Source organism: Orbicella faveolata, unplaced genomic scaffold, assembly GCF_042242905.1.
Source record: "Orbicella faveolata isolate gen_17 unplaced genomic scaffold, um_ofav_v1 contig_1, whole genome shotgun sequence".
Classification (NCBI taxonomy): domain Eukaryota; kingdom Metazoa; phylum Cnidaria; class Anthozoa; order Scleractinia; family Merulinidae; genus Orbicella; species Orbicella faveolata.
Window position 1 is genome coordinate 20723244 of NW_028301536.1, and position 17657 is coordinate 20740900.

Sequence of the window (17657 nt, forward strand, 5' to 3'; positions counted from 1 at the left end):
ATGACAGTATGTTATTAGGATACTAAGAAACATCGAACTCAGTCCTCTCCACGGTCGCGGCAAGTTAACCTCATTTACGAAGACTGGACGTTCGCTGTTGTGTTCAATTTAAATTGATTTACCCGAACCAAAAGACGTTTTCCAGTTCAGAAGAATTTTTATCCACCTCTTATAACTAGGCGGTTTCTCGTGAAGTAAAATCACTCGAAGAATAAGCTCCAGCTTATAAGCTCTCCTTGTTAAAGACCCATTTGTTTAGTGTAAGACAAAATTCCTTACCGGTAAATCCAACCTCTTTTCTAAAATTAAAATCAAATTGTAATGGTAGCCGCTATAGACACTTACTACGAGAAAAGTGACAACTATTGACTTGTATAGTAGTTAACAAAAGCTTTATTTGCATCTTTTCGTACACCTAGTACCATTAGCATGGGGCGTTATATTTGAGCTGAACTTTTACTAAACCTTACAAACTAAATTCCATGGCCTGTATTTCCGAGATTAGCCAGCTATTAGAAAGCTACCTCGTTACATTTCAACTCGTTCGCTTGGTTTCAGCAGCCAGACTTTGTCACGTACAACCTTGTCTTTATTTCGGACCCACTCAAAATAGAGTGCCGATCTGTTGGCCACTAGAACTCTTCCATAACCATAGTCTATCTCATAGAAACGAGACCATTTCGCATCCCAGAAGGGTAGCCACTCCAATTCAAACCCAGCTGTCCCTACAACAATATGTGTAGTACCCATTCCTTCATCTTGACACTCACGCTTGTACACTGCGCATGTTCTCTGGTAGCTATGATAGTGACCCCAGAAGGCCAGGTCCACTTTGTATTGGTGAAAAAGGTCCTCCAAATAGTGCTGCATACCCAAGGACACGATGTAGTCGCCTGTAACAGAAGAGGATTACAGGATATATAGTCTACGTCCAACAATGCTACTAATTGTTATAGTTTTTTTACCTTATACCATGCACATTGCAATCTATTCTCATGGTTTTTTGATACTTAAAGTTGTCCAGGGTACTCTTTAATAAAAGCTTAGGCTGACGGGTTTACACTGGTTAAATATGTAAATATGTGAAACGTCAGTCACCAACAACAGTTCTTTTCAGAACTACCCTCACCAGGACAATCACACAATACGAACTAGTACTGATTCTCCTGGGTTCAAACCATTTACTATAAGTGATTACTGATGAGTAAAATCCTCACCCAAATCTTCCTGGCTACAATACATTGGTCGATGCCCTCCCAGCACAACCCATGGAGTCTTGGTCCGATCCACTTTCTTCAGGTCATTTTCCAGCCATACGTACTGTCTGGAGCCGGGTCTGTAATCGTGTTCAGAACTCATCATGATAAAGTGAACGCTTCCGTAATCGTAACTGTACCTGTGAAGTTAAACCAACCTCGGTGATCAGATATCTTAATAAGATATCCTCTCACTCTACACCAAGCCAAGCAGCAGGTCTGAGCACTATGAAGAAACCGGGCTTATGTGAAATAAGATTCTCTCAGCTAGTGTTGCAATAAATGTATGGCTACCAGCAATATTGCTATAAATTTTGAGGAGCACGTGATAACTGGAAGTTCTTTTTTCAAGAAAACTATTCAACCGAGATCATCGTAGCTCAATAAATGATGGAGAAGATCACGTCAGTAGCAGCTTTTGGCATCGACGAGATTTGTTTTGACCTTCATAAAAATCCAGGAGTCGAGTTTGGCTGAGAAGCAAGTCAGACATTTTCGTAACTTCAGTTAACTTAGCTTCTGCGCATTACAGATGTGTTTGTTGTGTTAGCAACATGAGCGCATTTCTTTGCTCTTCTAGGGTGTGCGCACTTACGCTTGCGTTGCGCTTTCTAGGCTACGCGTTGGAGCCCGACTAAGAGCCTGCCGGCATAGCAGGGTTTCCACCTGAGTTCAAGTCCTACATCTTTTTTTTAGTTTATTTGATAAATCAGGTACTTATGTAGGGCGGGGCAGGGAATGAGGTCTGGACAAGAGTAGTGCGCGCTCCTCGCGTGTCTCCTCCCTTGCGCGCGTCTCTCTAAATCGTCAGGCAGGTTTATACTCATAAAGGCCACGGGAAATCACGAGAAACGGCATTATCTTTTTTCCATACTTGACCGTTAATTTAACCGCGTGGAATACTTAAGAATGAAAGAATAAAGACAAAACACGGAATACAACTCACCACCATAGAGCATTTCCATTATCAGGCATGTGAAATCTGTGGTACATTGGCACTCCACACTCTCCCCCAGAGTCATCACCAAAGTTCCCCCACCAGGGGTGCCACCCTTCACCCGGAGCACCACTAGGGTCCTTGGAGCCCCCCGAGTTATGGTCCTGTTCGTGATTGCCCATGCCCACCATATATGGCATCAGTGTTGCGTAAGGCTCAATGAGTTCGTGCCACTGTTCCCAGATGTATGCCTGATGTGCGAACAAATAAATGCAAGTTAGTCAGGTGACTTTCAGTATGAAGCTGAAAATTTCAGCCATTTCTTTTACAACATCAAAAGACTGTTCAAGCAGGGGGCAACATGAATGCTGGCAAACATCAACTAAGGGATATCGCTGGATGCGTCGCAACGTTATTTGAAGTAGCGTTAAAAGAATGCATTGTAATCACTAGGGAGAGTTCTTACCGTAATGATTCGATTTAGCGCCCTCCTTCCGATAAGCGCCTACTTTCTAATAAGCGCTCCCCTTTGACGGCCGCTTTCTTTTAATAAGCGCCCCCACCGAAAATGGCATTCAAGATATGAAGATAGAATAGACTGCTTAATCATCTGAACGTAATACTGAACAGTAATGGCAATCAAAGCTCCTTTTAAAAGTATCAGTTGTTTTTCATTAAATAAAAGAAAAATAGGCGCGCCATCTCTAATAAACGCCCCTCTCCAGTAAAAATCCTCCCTTGAGCTGCCAAAAGTAAATTAGCAGCCCGAGCGCTAAATCGGTAGGTCAAGGGTATTTTCAATCTTGGGACAGAAAGGGTTCAAATGGTGTCATGTCCCGTGTCACGGGACGTGACTCGGATTAACCATTTTAACAACGTAATACTACGCGACCATCGTTCAATCTTTTTCTACGAAACCTCGTACTTAAACTTCGTCATAAATGCATTCAGGCAAATCTTTGTAGAGAAGAGTTTCAGCTTCTTATTAAGTTTTTTTAACAAAGACGGAACGGGCCATGAAAGCTACTTAGAGGTGTACTTACGTATCCCCTGGCGTAGGAGATGTCACCGACATGGAATACAAGTGAACTGCCTTTCTTAGCCTCTTCAACCATGTACTTTGCTGTATCGTGCGCACCTGGCACAACAGTGACTCCCATGTCACCATAAACTACAAAACTAAAGGAAGCGTCTGCGTCTGTAACGGGCGCTGAACGAAACTTGTACATAGCGCTCATCATCTGAACAGAGAGAAAAAGAAAACTTCACAAAAGTGGCCAAGGCATTTAGCGTTAGCTGTCTTTATCAACGGCAAAAACCAATTGTTTCGTAGGGCTGACTGCGATTGGATGAGTGGCATCTGTCAGAAGGAAATTAATGTCGTGGTCGAGTGTTTTTTTCAAATCGCCTGGATTATTAAAACAAGAGCGAAAATGAACAGTTGTACATTTGCGGGTTTAACTCATATGATAGCACTTAATTTAGTAAGAACGAACTGGAAGAACGAGAGCAAATTCACATTTTACTCAGGTGATTTTCAGGATGTTGCCTCCCTACCGCGCAAACGCACAAAAACTTTTTTAACCAATCAGAAGTAAAACCAAAATCCGCACCGGCTACAAGTCTTTGATTGGTTCACTCGATTATCTGTGTCATTGCAACTATTTTGGTTTTTTCGACGTAAAATATCAAACACGAAAGACCGTGTTTGACCACATTTCCAAACACCGAGAAGAGAGTTCAAAATACGACGCGCAGCGGAGTATTTTTGACGAACTTCGAGTTGTTTGGTAATGTGGTCAAACAAGGTCTTTCGTGTTTGATATTTCTTCTCAATCGAAACTAAAACTAAGGAGAAAACGGAAAAATAAAATCGTAAAAATCTATGCTAATTAAGATCAGATATCCAAACACCGTCACGGTCATGATTTCCTTTCTTTAAACTTGATGAGTTTGATGGTGCTTAATTGAAACCAGCCTAATCTTAAGAGCAGGTCTAAATTATCAACCAACCTTGGAGGATCCGTACGAGTAAAAATACTGTGTTGACGGAGAAAGATCCGTCAGAAGAACATCATGAATGTAGCCAGGACTAAAGAAACCCTGAGATGACGCGGGAGGCCCACACATGTCGGTGTTTTTGTACGTTGTTGAGGTGCCTTTAGCAGTGAAAGGCAGCGAAGAGTCTGTTCCATAATGAACAATCGGAGGATCATCTAATAAAAAAAACAAAGTGTGAGGAAAATGTGCTGCAAAGTAATGCACCAAAGGTTACCATGCGCTAACATTTTAACAAGTTATTTTAAAACATGATCGCGTCTAAAAGTGCACACGAGTTATCACAAGTGAAGAAAATACATCAAATTATAACGTCATTTAACTAATTCTGACTTAGCCTCTGCGTGGGAGGGGAATTCTGACTCGCATTTAGGAATGATCAACTCCCTGGATACCGGGTTCAAAGTCCTCCCTTCGGAAGACTTTTGAAAAATCATCTGGCATCGTGCGAATAAAACCGAGAAATATGGACCTTTTTACCGATGTCACGCTTTTCCGATCGTTTCATTCAAACAAAAAATAAACCACACCGCTTGATTCATTGTGCTAAATGTAGTAAATATGTGAAGTTTCATTAGAATCTGTTGCAAACTCATAAAATATGGGACCCCTAACTTTCCTATTTTTACAAAGAAATGTTTGCCAGGGGGGAGCGCTTGCCTCCTGGCATACATATTCTTCGGAGGTTGGGGTCCCATATTTTTATGAGTTTGCGACAGATTCTTATAAAACTTCGCAGATTTACCAAATTCGACATGATAAATTGAACTATGGAGGTAGTTTTTTGTGTATGTGAAAAATACGAAAAATTGTTGGTATTGCGTGACATCGGTAAAAAGGTGCATTGTCCACGAGCTGACTTCAAATGACCATAAACAAAGAAAAGAAAATTATAACGAATTAAAGGGAAAAGGGAAATTAAAGATAATAATAATAATAATAATAATAGTAATAAAATATGAAATAGAAACGGTAAAGAAGTAGAAAAGGGTTGTACTTCAAAAATGTTTTTAGATGGCTGGCAACAGCTTCCAGTACTTTTTCAACAGCCATACTTATACAGATTAATTCTACCACTGTTCATCAAGTAATGCTACAATATTGGTATCATAAAAACGCCCAGCCATCTTGCCAGCCATTGATTACCAATAATGGGAATGGTAATCTTAATCGAATTGTTACAAGCATGATAAGATACGACTATTTGGCAAATCTAAAAACACTCTGCGGAGGAGGCTCAGAGCCACCTTAAATCTTACGAAAATTTAAGGTGGTAAACTGACAAATGAGCGAGCAATAATGGACAAAAACTACGCACCACTCTATTGCGTCAATAGAATTGTTTATGCTCTTTTGTATTAATGAAATTCGACATCATTCGACGTGGCGTGATCGCCTTGGCATAAGGTTTGTGTCCCGGGGATTGTGTCACACAACCTGAAATCACAAAGTCCACCTGATCACCTGAGAATCACGAGATGCTCGAATAATGCATTGATGCCACAGTTAGACCTGTCTGTTTTGTCACTTGCTATCTGCCCTTTATATAATTGTTACCGACTTTTATATCAGCGGAAGCATTTTACACCCGTCTGATCGACAGTACAAACGATTTTCATATACACGAAAAAAATATCCTTACCTGTCCCCGATACCCATTTAACTCGCATCTGCGAGGGATCGCCTGTAAGAGCTATGTGTCCTTGCAAAGGAACATAAATCCCTCCTTTAAACTGCAGCAAATTACTAGTGGCCACATGAACATAGGTCGGTTGATAATAACGAAACTCGCACTTGGTTCTCATGTTGTACACATTGACCATTCTCCAGCCGTATCCCGATGCATAACTTGCCGAGTCCGTGACATAAAAGTAATCTAGATAATGTTCCGGCTGGTCATTTTCTGGGCAGTAAAATGCGATGAAGTCCAAGTTGCTGGGTTGTGTAACCCCACTCCATGAAACATTCACAGCGGCTCCGTTTTCAACCGAGCTTGGACTGACCTTCAGAGTAGCATTGGGCATAAAATGTTCGCGAATTGGGTGCGCGAATTTTATGCGGTTTTGAGGATCATCAGCGTCCACCACTGAGCCGTCAGGATTGAGTCGTTTAAAGTAAGTGGGCACTGCATGGCGTGTCTTCGCTTCTGGACCTGACGGTAAGCAAAAAAGGTAAGACGCCAGCAAAGCATACCACCAAACCACCATAGTGCAGCCCAGGAGTACAGCGTTATCTGATTTACAACAAGCTATTGCGCGAAACGGCGGACACTGGAGTTATTGGTGTCCTGCCACACTAGGTTCGGTGTCCGGCGGCGAGGGGGGGCGGGGTGGGGTACGGTACTCTCGTATATGGGCTATACAGGTATGTGCGGCCCCAAAGGGTATTGTTTTTTAGCCGTTTTGGTCATAAATAGAGTATAGTTTTAGCACTCTAGTCTTCAATTGGGTATGTTTCTTGGAAGAAGTTACTTTTTCATCATTATCATTAAGACCGTTAACAAAAGCCCTCATAAGTTATGTTTAGGGCAACTGTTCCATCCGCAACGGTCATAAATAACGTATTGAATGTTTGGCCAGGTCATAAATAGGGTAAGGGTTTTGGGAAGTAGGCCGCACACCCCCACCCAACTTTTTTGGGAATACCCCCCGGCGGGGTTCGGTGAAACTTTATCTGATCACCTCATGTGCTATCATGAGCTGCATGGACAACGAGAACCTATCACATTGCAGTACTAGCACGATGCATTGAGTTATCAGAGAAAACACACGCCCCAGAAACGTGACAACCTACGTAGCCAGAGCTATGAAAGTGCTGCGGAAATTTGGATGTAGTGTGCAATTTGGAACAAGGATTGCATATTAGAAGGGACAAATATTAAGGGGGTATATGAAGTTCGAGAAGTCTGAAGAGAGAATTGGTGGTGGAGTTTGCCTGTAGTGCTAGTTTTGACTTAGATATTCTGCACACAGTGCAGAGCATTATCATCGGGTCCGCTAAAAGCGAGGCTAGCGACGACGACAAAATCTCGATTTCGCCTTTCTGATTGTGAATTGCTGCTTTGCTCACTCCGCTCGCTCCGCAGCAATAACCCCAACACCGGCTGCATATTTGTGATATGCATGATTTGGTTCCGGGGGAACCTCCCATATGAAAAGGATGGAAGTGCTCGTCGGAAATTTTGAAAAGAAACCTCCTAAACCTGTTTTGTGGGCGCGGCTTGAAATTTTTTTCACTCCTTAGAGGTACGAATTCTTAAACAACACATTATCTCCTGTCATATTTTTTTCGGCTCAGTTCCCTAAAAGGTACCGCAAAAGCTCCTGCTGGGGACCTTTTGAGGCTGAACACCCTAAGAGGTACCAAAACCGCTCTTTTACCCCTGAAAGGTACGACGAGCACCCCCGTCTTTTATATATGGGAGCCCCTCGGGTTTTGGTCCATGTTTTCTTAGTCCAAGTTCTGTTCTTGACCGCAGTCGATCTTTCAAGTTTAAGTATAAACAAAAAGTAAAGTGGTACAATCGCATCCAAGTCTTTTATTTTCCTACAAAAATGTATAAATTTAATTTCAAATACACTTTGAGCAAATACAAATGGAACATTCAAGCCTGACCAGGCAAATTATTTTATGTAAACTTCTAAGTGACTATTTCCCATATAAAGAAAGCGACCGAGGTCGTCCACGGAACGTTTCACTGTACTGGACTTTGTTGACACATCACTGAAGCCAACACTCAAAGACCTCGCAGCCTGCCACAATAATTGCCACTTGAAATGACACGATATGCCTTTTGAAAAGGAAGCAAAAATCAAAACTTCTACTTGACTGCAATGATATCAAAGTGGAAGCAACATAACTTACAAGTAAAGAAAGTTAAGGAGGGGTGATTGAATTTACTATAAGCTACAGCAAACTGTTCATCTTTCGTGTATCAAACATGCGCAATGGAAAAGACAAATCATTTTGTCAGCCACACGTGATCCTTGACAACTCCACTGGTATTCTCAACCCATTCCCAGTGCAGCGCCGAACGATTTGCCTGCGTCAACCGGCCATATCCATAATTATTCTCGTGATATAACGACCAGCTCATAGGGAAATAATCCTCCGTGTCTAGATTCTTTCCTGCCGTTCCCACTACGATATGCACAGGTGCCCCTGGGGTACATTTTTGAAGATACACCGGGCATGTCCGCTCGTAGCTGTGATAATGAGCCCAGAAGGCGAGATCGACCTTGTATTCATATAAGAGCGGCTCGAACGCCTCCTGCATGCCAATCGAGATGATGTAGTCCCCTGAAAAATTGAAATTGAGGACAAAAGGTAAGTCAGGTACTGAAACAATGTACGTGTTTCTGGTCGAATTGTTTTGTAGTTTAACTTGTTTCCAACTTATGTTAATCTCCTTCAACTTAAAGATTACACTCTTAAAATTGAATAAAACCAAAGTGAATGAGGTTGAATTCATTCATCAGGACTGCTAAGGATTAGTAACGAATTCAAAATGATTGTCTATTGATTGATTATATTGTAGGAAATGCAAGAATTGCTTTGTAGGTAGAGTAACGTACTTTTAGTAGTGTAAGTAACCTGTATTGTGGGTGTAAGTAACATTATGTTCTGCAAGTAATGTAAGTAATTAATTGTTAGTAGACTATTGTCTTGTTAGCAGTGCAAGTAACACGAATTTCCAGGAGGGATGGGGTACTCCATTACATGGGCTATGTAGGTATGTGCGGCGACTGCAGCTCCAAAGGGTATGTTTCTTGAGTCGTTTTGGTTAGAGATTAAGTATCGATTTCCGTATTGTAAGTAACAGTAGAAGCATCTCATTGTAAGTAGAGTATTGTATTGTTAGTAGTGCAAATACCCATATTGTAAGTACTGTATTAAGTAATTGTATGTTTTGCAGGTAATAGAAGTACTGTATTGTAACTGATTGTAAGTAGGGTATCGCATTAGCACAAGTGTAAATAACCCGTATAATTTGCAACTTTTTGTAAGTAATCTCACTAATGTAAGTATTGTTCTGCAAAAAAGAGAGAGAGAGAATAAAAGAACCATTGAACAGGAAAAAAAATAAAGAATTCAAACTAATTCATGTGACAATTAGAGCATTGTCATCAGATTGATGCAGATTGATACAACTCTATTTTAGGCGTGATATTTCTCTGAAACTGTGTGCAAGTTGTAGAGGAATTTGAATTTGAGCACGGGTAACTCACCTATCTCTATTTGACTTGTGTACATGGCTCGGTGACCTGCAATCACAATCCAGGGAGTTAGGGAGCGGTTCACATTCTTCAAGTCCTTTTCCATCCATTCATACTGCGGTGATCCTTGTGTAAAGTTATGCTCTGTACTCATCATCATAAAGTGGACACTGCCATAATCAAAGCTATACCTACAAAGACATACAGGTTGCCATTTTGAGACAGATATGGTAACAGATTTGTAGAATAATCATGAGAATTTGCTGTACAATAATGATAAATCAATTTTTTAAAATAGAGTTAAACGTCTTAAACAAGTGCAAACAAAGGGCCAGAACTTATTGTCCGCATAACAGTGATGAAGATGATATGAATTCTTGTTTCTCTGGGACAAAGTGAACTGTCTATAATAATGACGTGTAGGTATAATGGAGGTGTTAGGAGAGAAAGCTTTGGCTGCATTCACATGTCCGTATTTTAAAGGCGCCAGTTATCATGGAGGTTTACCAAAAGAGAGGCTCAACTGTACTTGTAAACTCTCTTGGTGTAATTACAGTATGAGCTAAAACATCTCACTTGTTCACCTTCATACAATAAGTTCTTGAGATAAACTTAGCTCACCCAAACCTGTTTCCATGTGCACACAAGTCTTTCCTTGCGTGCCAAAGCATCCACATTTAGAACAAAACTCGTATCGCTAACTTGAAACAATTATACAAAATGAACTAATGAAACACGATCTTACCACCACACTGCATTTCCATTATCAGGCATGTGAAAGCGGTAATACATTGGCACCCCACACTCGCCACCAGAGTCAATCCCATATCCTGGTGCCCACCAAGGATGGAAGCCTTCTCCAGGGGCCCCACTGGGATCTTTGGACCCTCCCTTCATGTGGTCCTGTTCATGGTTTCCAATACCCACCATATATGGAAGGATGGTAGCATACGGCTCAATTACAGCATGCCATTGCTCCCAAATGTAGGCCTGCAATAAGCACAAAATATGCATCAAAAGATGTAATATTAGGCTGAACCCTTTAAGGAATTGCTTAGCTTACTCAGTGCTAAATTAAAAGAGGCAAAGTTGTCTGAGTCAGTTATTTAAGTTTGGCTTATGCTCTCTCATAAACACCTCTCTCCAACCAGGTGTATTAATACTTTCACCAGAAACCTAACAAAATGCTAGGGTGAACTGTCTTGTTATCCTGCCCAGGGGTAATGTAATAACACTAATTATAATCCATCAAATATTTTCACTTCTCGTGACTGAATATGCAATGGCTAAAACTGGGGAGTACCTGTATGAATTGTTCCCCAATCTTTAAAACTGCTGGTGTTGCAAAAAATATTTGAAGGAAAATTAACACAACAGCCTCCATTTTGTGCAAAATAAGGCAGATATTTGTCCTTGGACATTATCTGTTCCTCAAAGCTTACAGGTTTCCTCAAACTATGCTCCTGGAACAGGTAATGTCTGTGGACAAATATCCAAACATATTTTCATGCCAAATGGAAGCTATTGTTACAAAGTACCAAAAGATCAAACTATTGTTATACTATTATGCACTGTTGCTCAGCTTTATAGGTTGTAGAAGTTGTGATCCTAAATAACAAGGTCTGTACACTTCTACACTTACAAATCCCCTTGCATATGAAATATCGCCATTATGAAAGACAAATGCTGCTGTTCCATTCATAGCTTCTTGTGTTGCATACTCAGCTGTCTTATAAGCTCGCGGTACTGGTGATACTCCCATGTCTCCATACACCAAGGCAGTAAACGTATTTGCTGAGCCAACAGGTGGAGATGTGTTGAAATGGTGAATAGGACTCATTGCCTGAAATGAAAACAAATGTCGCTCAAGCCAAGATACAAGTGCACATGTGTCACCAGCCACTGTTTATATTTAGAAAATAGCCCAAAGAAAATACAAGCACTAACTGGTTTAAAATTGTTTTTCTATCTAACAATTAGATTATGAGGTTGAGATTTCTATGAAGTGATAGTTGATGAGGTCAAAGGCCAAATCAACTATCAACTCATTGAAATTGAGGGTGAATAATATAATTGTTTTAGTAGAATTCTAACTAAATTTCTTTCAAAGAACAATTTCCAATCATTTCTCAATGCAGTATAAACTTTGCGCTCTAGCAAAATCGTGTGGATGGAATTGTGTTTTTGAACTTGCAGTTGTGCATGTGCAGTCATCCATTCATTGAGAAATTTTGACATTTGAAAGTGGCATAATGGTCAGTTTCCTTTCTTTAGTGTTCTTCAGAATTACATTATCCCATAATATTTCTAAATCTTCCGCAAAACATTACTAATAGAGAAACCAGAAAATGTTGCCATTATGTGGACGACCTTCAGCCACTGCACTCTAATGTGATAGTATACAAGCAGCTCAGCCAATCAGATTGAAGCATTTGCATTAGTATACTAGTAGAATTCTACTAAAACTCGATAGAAACACAGCACATGTTTTCTGTTTCTTAAGGTTATTGTAGACCTTCAAGGGTGTCGTCTGGGAAAATCTTTCTATGAGCGCTGCTTTAAAGAACACCTCAGTAAATTATATATAATTGTAAAGATACACGTGTTTATAAACTGTAGAATTTGAAAATAACAATAAATTTTGCCACATTTGTTTTAACAAGCCTTTAAATGCAAAAATGGCTGTACTTGCTTCACTGAATTACCAGCCTTGTGTCCCAACAGACATCCAAACTGACAGCACTATATCACTCAGGAGATGATGGACTAACAAAGTGTGTGGGGCTTTTTCGATATTTTTGTTGGTTGCTTGGTAAATCCCTCTTAAAGTTGGCCAATAGAAAATTTCCTGACTGCTGTTACTGGGTGGGACACCACAAGAAAAATATTTTGATTTTTGTAAAAACCTCACACACTTTGGTGCGCTAGTATCTGACGAATATTTTGGCCAAGTCTCATAAAAATCCGATAAATCTGCACACCCTATTAATTCATTTGAAAAGAGTCAATTCTCACAAAAATAAACCTTGAGTTTTTGACCTTGAAAGAAATTCACAGTCTTCGCATCCCACTGAAGTGGTTGTCAATGTAGCCATGCCACCCAACCAATGAAAAGCAACTTGGAACTCCCCAGCAGGTTTCACGACAAAGAAGGCTACAGGAACACTTCCCAGGAAAGGTGCATTGTTTATATTTATAGGAAATATTACTTTGGGAAAGGCCAAGTCTGCTGTGAAACATTCAGCAGCTTGTAAACTCCCAAATCAGCAGATAAATGGAATAGAAGGAAGAGGGAAAAAAGGGAAATGATAGCAGAATAGGGCTAGTTGGTGAGCCAAGCTGATTGCAGATATTTGACTTATACACACATATGAAAACTAAACACGTAATTCATTGGCCTGTTTGTTGTACCAAAATATAGAAAAACTCTCTTCAAAGCAGAGGATAGGAGCATCAGGAAAGGCTGCCATGTCAGTAATTCCACAGCCATCACCTTGCGGGCCAGAAGATTCGCTTACAATTTGCGCTTGTGTTCAAATTTGGGTACGCCAAGACGGTACAAAATCACCTGATATATCGCTAGAATACAATCAACAAAAGCAAAGATATCTGTGTGAGAAATTGCAAGACACAGGATAAACAAAGAAGTGAAATACGAGTCCATAGATGAGATTGCCGCATTCTTATTGGCTTATCACAATTTGTGGATCATTGACTTGTTTTTAAAATCACGTTTTTGTGGATAACTCGTTTGTGTTGTAAGTTTTTTAAATAATTTTTTAACAAAATTTAGATTAAGCAGTAGTCTTGAATTTCCTGTGAAAAAATATTTTGGACAAAATTGGCCCTTGAAGGTCTATAGTAACCTCAATAGGATAAACACAATAGAAAACCCTCATCAGGACATCCAAATGGTGGCTACGGCCACTTAATAGAAGTGGCCTAATTGGTTTTTTTTTTTTGCAATATTTTACTGAAAATAATTCTGGGGCTTTGATAACTGGCTGTTTAATAAGTGGTGGCTGCTTAATAGGTGACCACTCAATAGAAGTTTGACTGTATACGAGGTAGAATTAACCATCAGAAATGAAATGTTGTCCAAAATCAGCACCATCCTGTTCTTGAGACTTGCCAAACACATCATATTAGTCTATTAGGTATTCAATTCTAAAAATTTACCTTCCCTGAACCATAAGAGTAGTAATAACGAGTTCCTGGTTTGAGGTTTGTCAACAGAACATCATGAATATAGCCAGGATCAACAAAGGCATTTACGTCATTGGCAGGTTCAGCACACATGTCTGCAGCAGTGTATGTTTTACTGATGCTTCCCTTCACAACAGACATGGTTTTTTGGTCAACCCCATACCGAACAATAGGACTTTCCACTAAGAGTTAAAGCAGTAATATTGTTAGGTGAAAGTTAAACTCACTTCAATACTAACTTTTGTTTACTTTACACAGTATGTTATGAACACTAAGTATTCACCAAACAGTTAAGATTAAAACTCTTCAAAATGCTGGCTACGCCCCCCTCCTCCATCTCCTTATAGGTGGTTTGCAACCATTCCTGAAAGATTCAAATGACAAAGACCTGGGTGACCATGTTGGATGACAGGAACAATATTAATAAAGTTTATTAGAATTCTTTTGTTGATGGTCCTCCAACATTTGAGCAATGCATCAGTTGCAAAGCATTTATGCGAACAGATTTTGAGAATGCATACATGTATACATAACGAGGCTGACTTAAACTTAAGAACGAGAAAACATTTTCTGAATGTATATCATTTTGTGGAAACATAACTCTGAGATAAAGAAATACTGTAGAAACACCTATATTTATACAGCTGCATTTGAAAGGTGGCATGATATCTACAAGGTTTGAAATTGAACACCCCTATTCCATCTGCATAATACTCCTAGGAGAATAGTGTAGGAAGATGCAAATAAGGAAATGCTATAATTAAGGTGCTATGATATGCCAGAACATTTCAGAAAAAGCGTGAGATATATAAATGGCACAGTTTCTGGGTACATCCCACAAAAAGAATACCGGAAGAATAACTTACTTGTACCGGATACCCACATAACCCTCATTTCCGTAGGATCCCCCGTGAGAGAGAGGTGACCTTGCAAGGGAATGTCCGCCCCTCCTTCAAAACTCACAACGTTGCTCTCTGCAGCAAGAGTTGTGTAATTGCCACTTCTGTAATATCTGAACTGGCATTCTTTCCTCAAATTCCACAGACGAACGTCGAACTCGCCATAACCTTTTGAATACGTCTCTACGCTACTGACATTAACATAATCCAAATAGTGATCGGGTTCGGCTTCTGGGGGACAGTACAGAACTACGACATCTTTAGAACTTGGAGAAGTGACCCCAGACCATGAAATCGTAACTTCCTCGCCATTACTGATTTCAGACGACGGTGAAACTTTCAACGAAGCTGCAGAATCGAGTGCTGTTGGTTTCGGCAGAGGGGAGAACTTCAGCTTGTTCGCCGGGTGTCGAGCATCTACGATGGTACCATTAGAATGTACTCGACCAAAATAAGTTGACACTGGATGGTCGTGTTTGCAATTTACGCCAGTAACCCACAAAATATATAAACTGATGCAAACTGCTAGACCGGTCTGTCCCGTCGCCATGTTGGCAACCTGCTATGTCACATGAATTTGTCACCTGATATCGAAAGTCACGCAATTCCTCGTTCGGACACACACCACGTGACTAACCAACGAGCGGTCGTTGTGCAGTTTTCGTGAAAGAAAAGTTTACCTTAAAACTTTGTCCAACGAAAGAACTTGATGAGCAAGTACTAAAACCGATGTGTTTTGTTAAAATTCTTACTTTTCGTTTTCGCTGTACGCCGAAATGAATCGAGGCCCTCGCGTGATTTCAGGACAATTTACCATTTTTTCAGGGCTCGCTGCTTAATGCTTGGACACAAGTACGTTTTTTTCCCAAATTGACGGGATGACAGTATTTGAGTACATTTAAAATACTTTGAATCAATATTTCGTGATAGCTGGATTAAAAAAAAAAAATCATGAATTTAAATCTGAACAGTAGCACCTAAACTAAGTCTAAAAAAAAAATTTCGGAAAATTTAAAGTAGCTCTGGACCCTCTCTGATTTTATACAACTTAAAAATCACTGGCTTACTACCCCTGCTAACACTTGCGCACGTGCGCAACTCAACAACGCAAACGCGCAACTATAAAGTAATACGGTGTATGTACCAAACTTTCTAGGAAGCACGCAAAACTGTGGATTTCACACGGTAATAACTTTATAAGAATGCTATCGCTGTTTTCCAAATTATATCATATTGAATGATAAGCATTTGATGAAAGTATAATTCCCAACGCTTGAGTCATGTTTCGTAAACTTACTGCCAACCACCCGTCCTCGGTGTCACGAAGTCTAATCTTTGTGGGTCGAATAACTTGTCATGTAGTATTGTACCTTGGTAGTTTTTGGCTGACTATCAAGACGGACTACTGTCTCCTGGAACTTCATCTCTCGATATTAGAATCCCATCTCTTTGACGGGTCGAAAGGAGTGTGATGTCAAACTTCGGCCATGAATTACTTATATTCCGCCATCTTGAAACGAAGTTCAACCTTTGGGATTTGGTAACTTTTTATGTAGTACCTCGGTAGTTTTCACATGAACGTCAAGAGAAACTACTGTCGCCATGAACTTCATCTCTCGATATTAGAATCCCATCTCTTTTACGAGTCGAATAAAGTATGATGTCAAGCATCGGCCTGATGTTAGTCGTATGGCCGCCTTCTTGAAACGATAGGCAACTTCTCAGGTCTAATAACTTTTTACGTAGTATCTTGGTAGTTTTTAAATGAGCATCAAAATAGACTACTGTTACCTCCTTCATGTCTCGATATAGAATTCCATCTGTTCAACGGGTAGAAAAAAGTATGATGTGAAAAAGTATGACTAGTATGGCCGCAATCTTAATCAAAGTGGAACCTTTGGGGTCTAATAAGATCTAATATTATACGTTTTTATGTTAGGCTTTGGTAGATTGTGCTAGCATAATTTTTAGCATAATTTAGAAAAACGAGCATAATTTAAAGCTTTTATTTCAGTTTAGCACTGCTAGCATAATCCGAGCTTTTATGCCTTGAAAACAAAAAAAAACCCATCATAGTTCTAGAATAATTCAGTTTGTACTTTACTTCTGTATTGTTATTGGAAAATATCGAGGTCTGGAAGACTCTAGCTAGGTCACCCCGTACATATCTGAGAGGCTGAGACTCTCCTCAGGCCACCACGCTTATGGCTCGGCGGCTCGGCCCCTCAGGCCTTAGATCAAAGATGGCGTCGTCCTCGAGTACATCCACTGATTCCACTCCCAGCACTTCCAGCACTCCCAGTGCCGTACCGAGAGCTTCAATCTCTAGAGAACGTGTTCCTAAAAGTAATACTGGAAAGTACAAGGAAAGAGGTAACTCAGATCCAAAGAACATGAGTCTTCGTGATCGAATCGAAGAATTTCCAGAGGAAAATTTGTGTCTTCGAGGTGGAAAACTGTTTTGCAATGGGTGTAAGACTGTAAGACTGGAAGGTGGACTGTCTGAATGTTCATTAAAGTCAAAATTGATAGAGTTAAGCTACTGGCGATCTTTATTTTCCTTAAAATCCAAGTAGCATAACTTCGGTGACAGAGAGCATAATTTTCAGAAAGTAGCATAATTTTGGCATAATTTCTAAAAAATATGAGCACTGCTAAAAGCATAATAAGCTTTTTTTTCGAGCACAATCTACCAAAGCCTATTTTATGTAATATACCTTGCTAGCTTTTGTCTGAATATCAAGATATACTACTGTCGCGTGGAACGTCATCTCTCGATATTAGAATCCCATCTCTTTCACGAGTCCGAAGGAATATACTTACAAAGCTAGGCCATGAATTACTAACATGGCCGCCATCTTGAAACTAAGTGCAATCTTTGGGCTCTTATAACTTTTTATGTAGTACCTTGGTAGATTAATTCTGAATTGGCAGTGAATGGCAGACACTTCCAGCCAGCTTGGGCCTGTACCTGAGATCTGAGAGGCTCATTTTCGCGGCTAGGGGAAGCCTTCCTTTCAGAAGTTGACGACCCACAGATCTAGACGATCAGCAACATAAAATCGATGTTCCAAAAAAATTCAGC

General features: G+C 40.1%; 2 protein-coding genes across 2 annotated transcripts; both read right to left on the reverse strand.

The window, feature by feature from the left end:
• Nucleotides 1–370: 370 nt before the first annotated feature.
• LOC110066286 (uncharacterized) lies at nt 371–6562 on the reverse strand. The gene is made up of 6 exons (XM_020773503.2): nt 5894–6562; nt 4207–4409; nt 3237–3434; nt 2203–2444; nt 1218–1396; nt 371–893 (listed from the first exon to the last, which is right to left on the reverse strand). Exons 1-6 carry the CDS (start codon nt 6456–6458, stop codon nt 529–531), a joined length of 1752 nt encoding a protein of 583 aa, XP_020629162.2. The 5' UTR covers nt 6459–6562; the 3' UTR covers nt 371–528.
• Nucleotides 6563–7769: 1207 nt separating this feature from the next.
• Nucleotides 7770–17529, reverse strand: LOC110066303 (uncharacterized). The gene is made up of 6 exons (XM_089294982.1): nt 14540–17529; nt 13647–13855; nt 11110–11310; nt 10213–10457; nt 9480–9658; nt 7770–8550 (listed from the first exon to the last, which is right to left on the reverse strand). The coding sequence occupies exons 1-6, from the start codon at nt 15120–15122 to the stop codon at nt 8213–8215; spliced, it is 1755 nt and encodes a 584-aa protein (XP_089151108.1). The 5' UTR covers nt 15123–17529; the 3' UTR covers nt 7770–8212.
• Nucleotides 17530–17657: the final 128 nt, after the last annotated feature.

Coding starts and splice junctions, on each gene's coding strand:
- LOC110066286 (XM_020773503.2), bottom strand. CDS start 6,458: ATGGTGGTTTGGTGGTATGCTTTGCTGGCGTCTTACCTTTTTTGCTTA. Junction 4,410..5,893: donor TAAATGGGTATCGGGGACAG/GTAAGGATATTT, acceptor TTTTTTTATTAG/ATGATCCTCCGATTGTTCAT. Junction 3,435..4,206: donor ACTCGTACGGATCCTCCAAG/GTTGGTTGATAA, acceptor CTCTCTGTTCAG/ATGATGAGCGCTATGTACAA.
- LOC110066303 (XM_089294982.1), bottom strand. CDS start 15,122: ATGGCGACGGGACAGACCGGTCTAGCAGTTTGCATCAGTTTATATATT. Junction 13,856..14,539: donor TATGTGGGTATCCGGTACAA/GTAAGTTATTCT, acceptor TTTAACTCTTAG/TGGAAAGTCCTATTGTTCGG. Junction 9,659..10,212: donor AATGGAAATGCAGTGTGGTG/GTAAGATCGTGT, acceptor ATGTCTTTGTAG/GTATAGCTTTGATTATGGCA.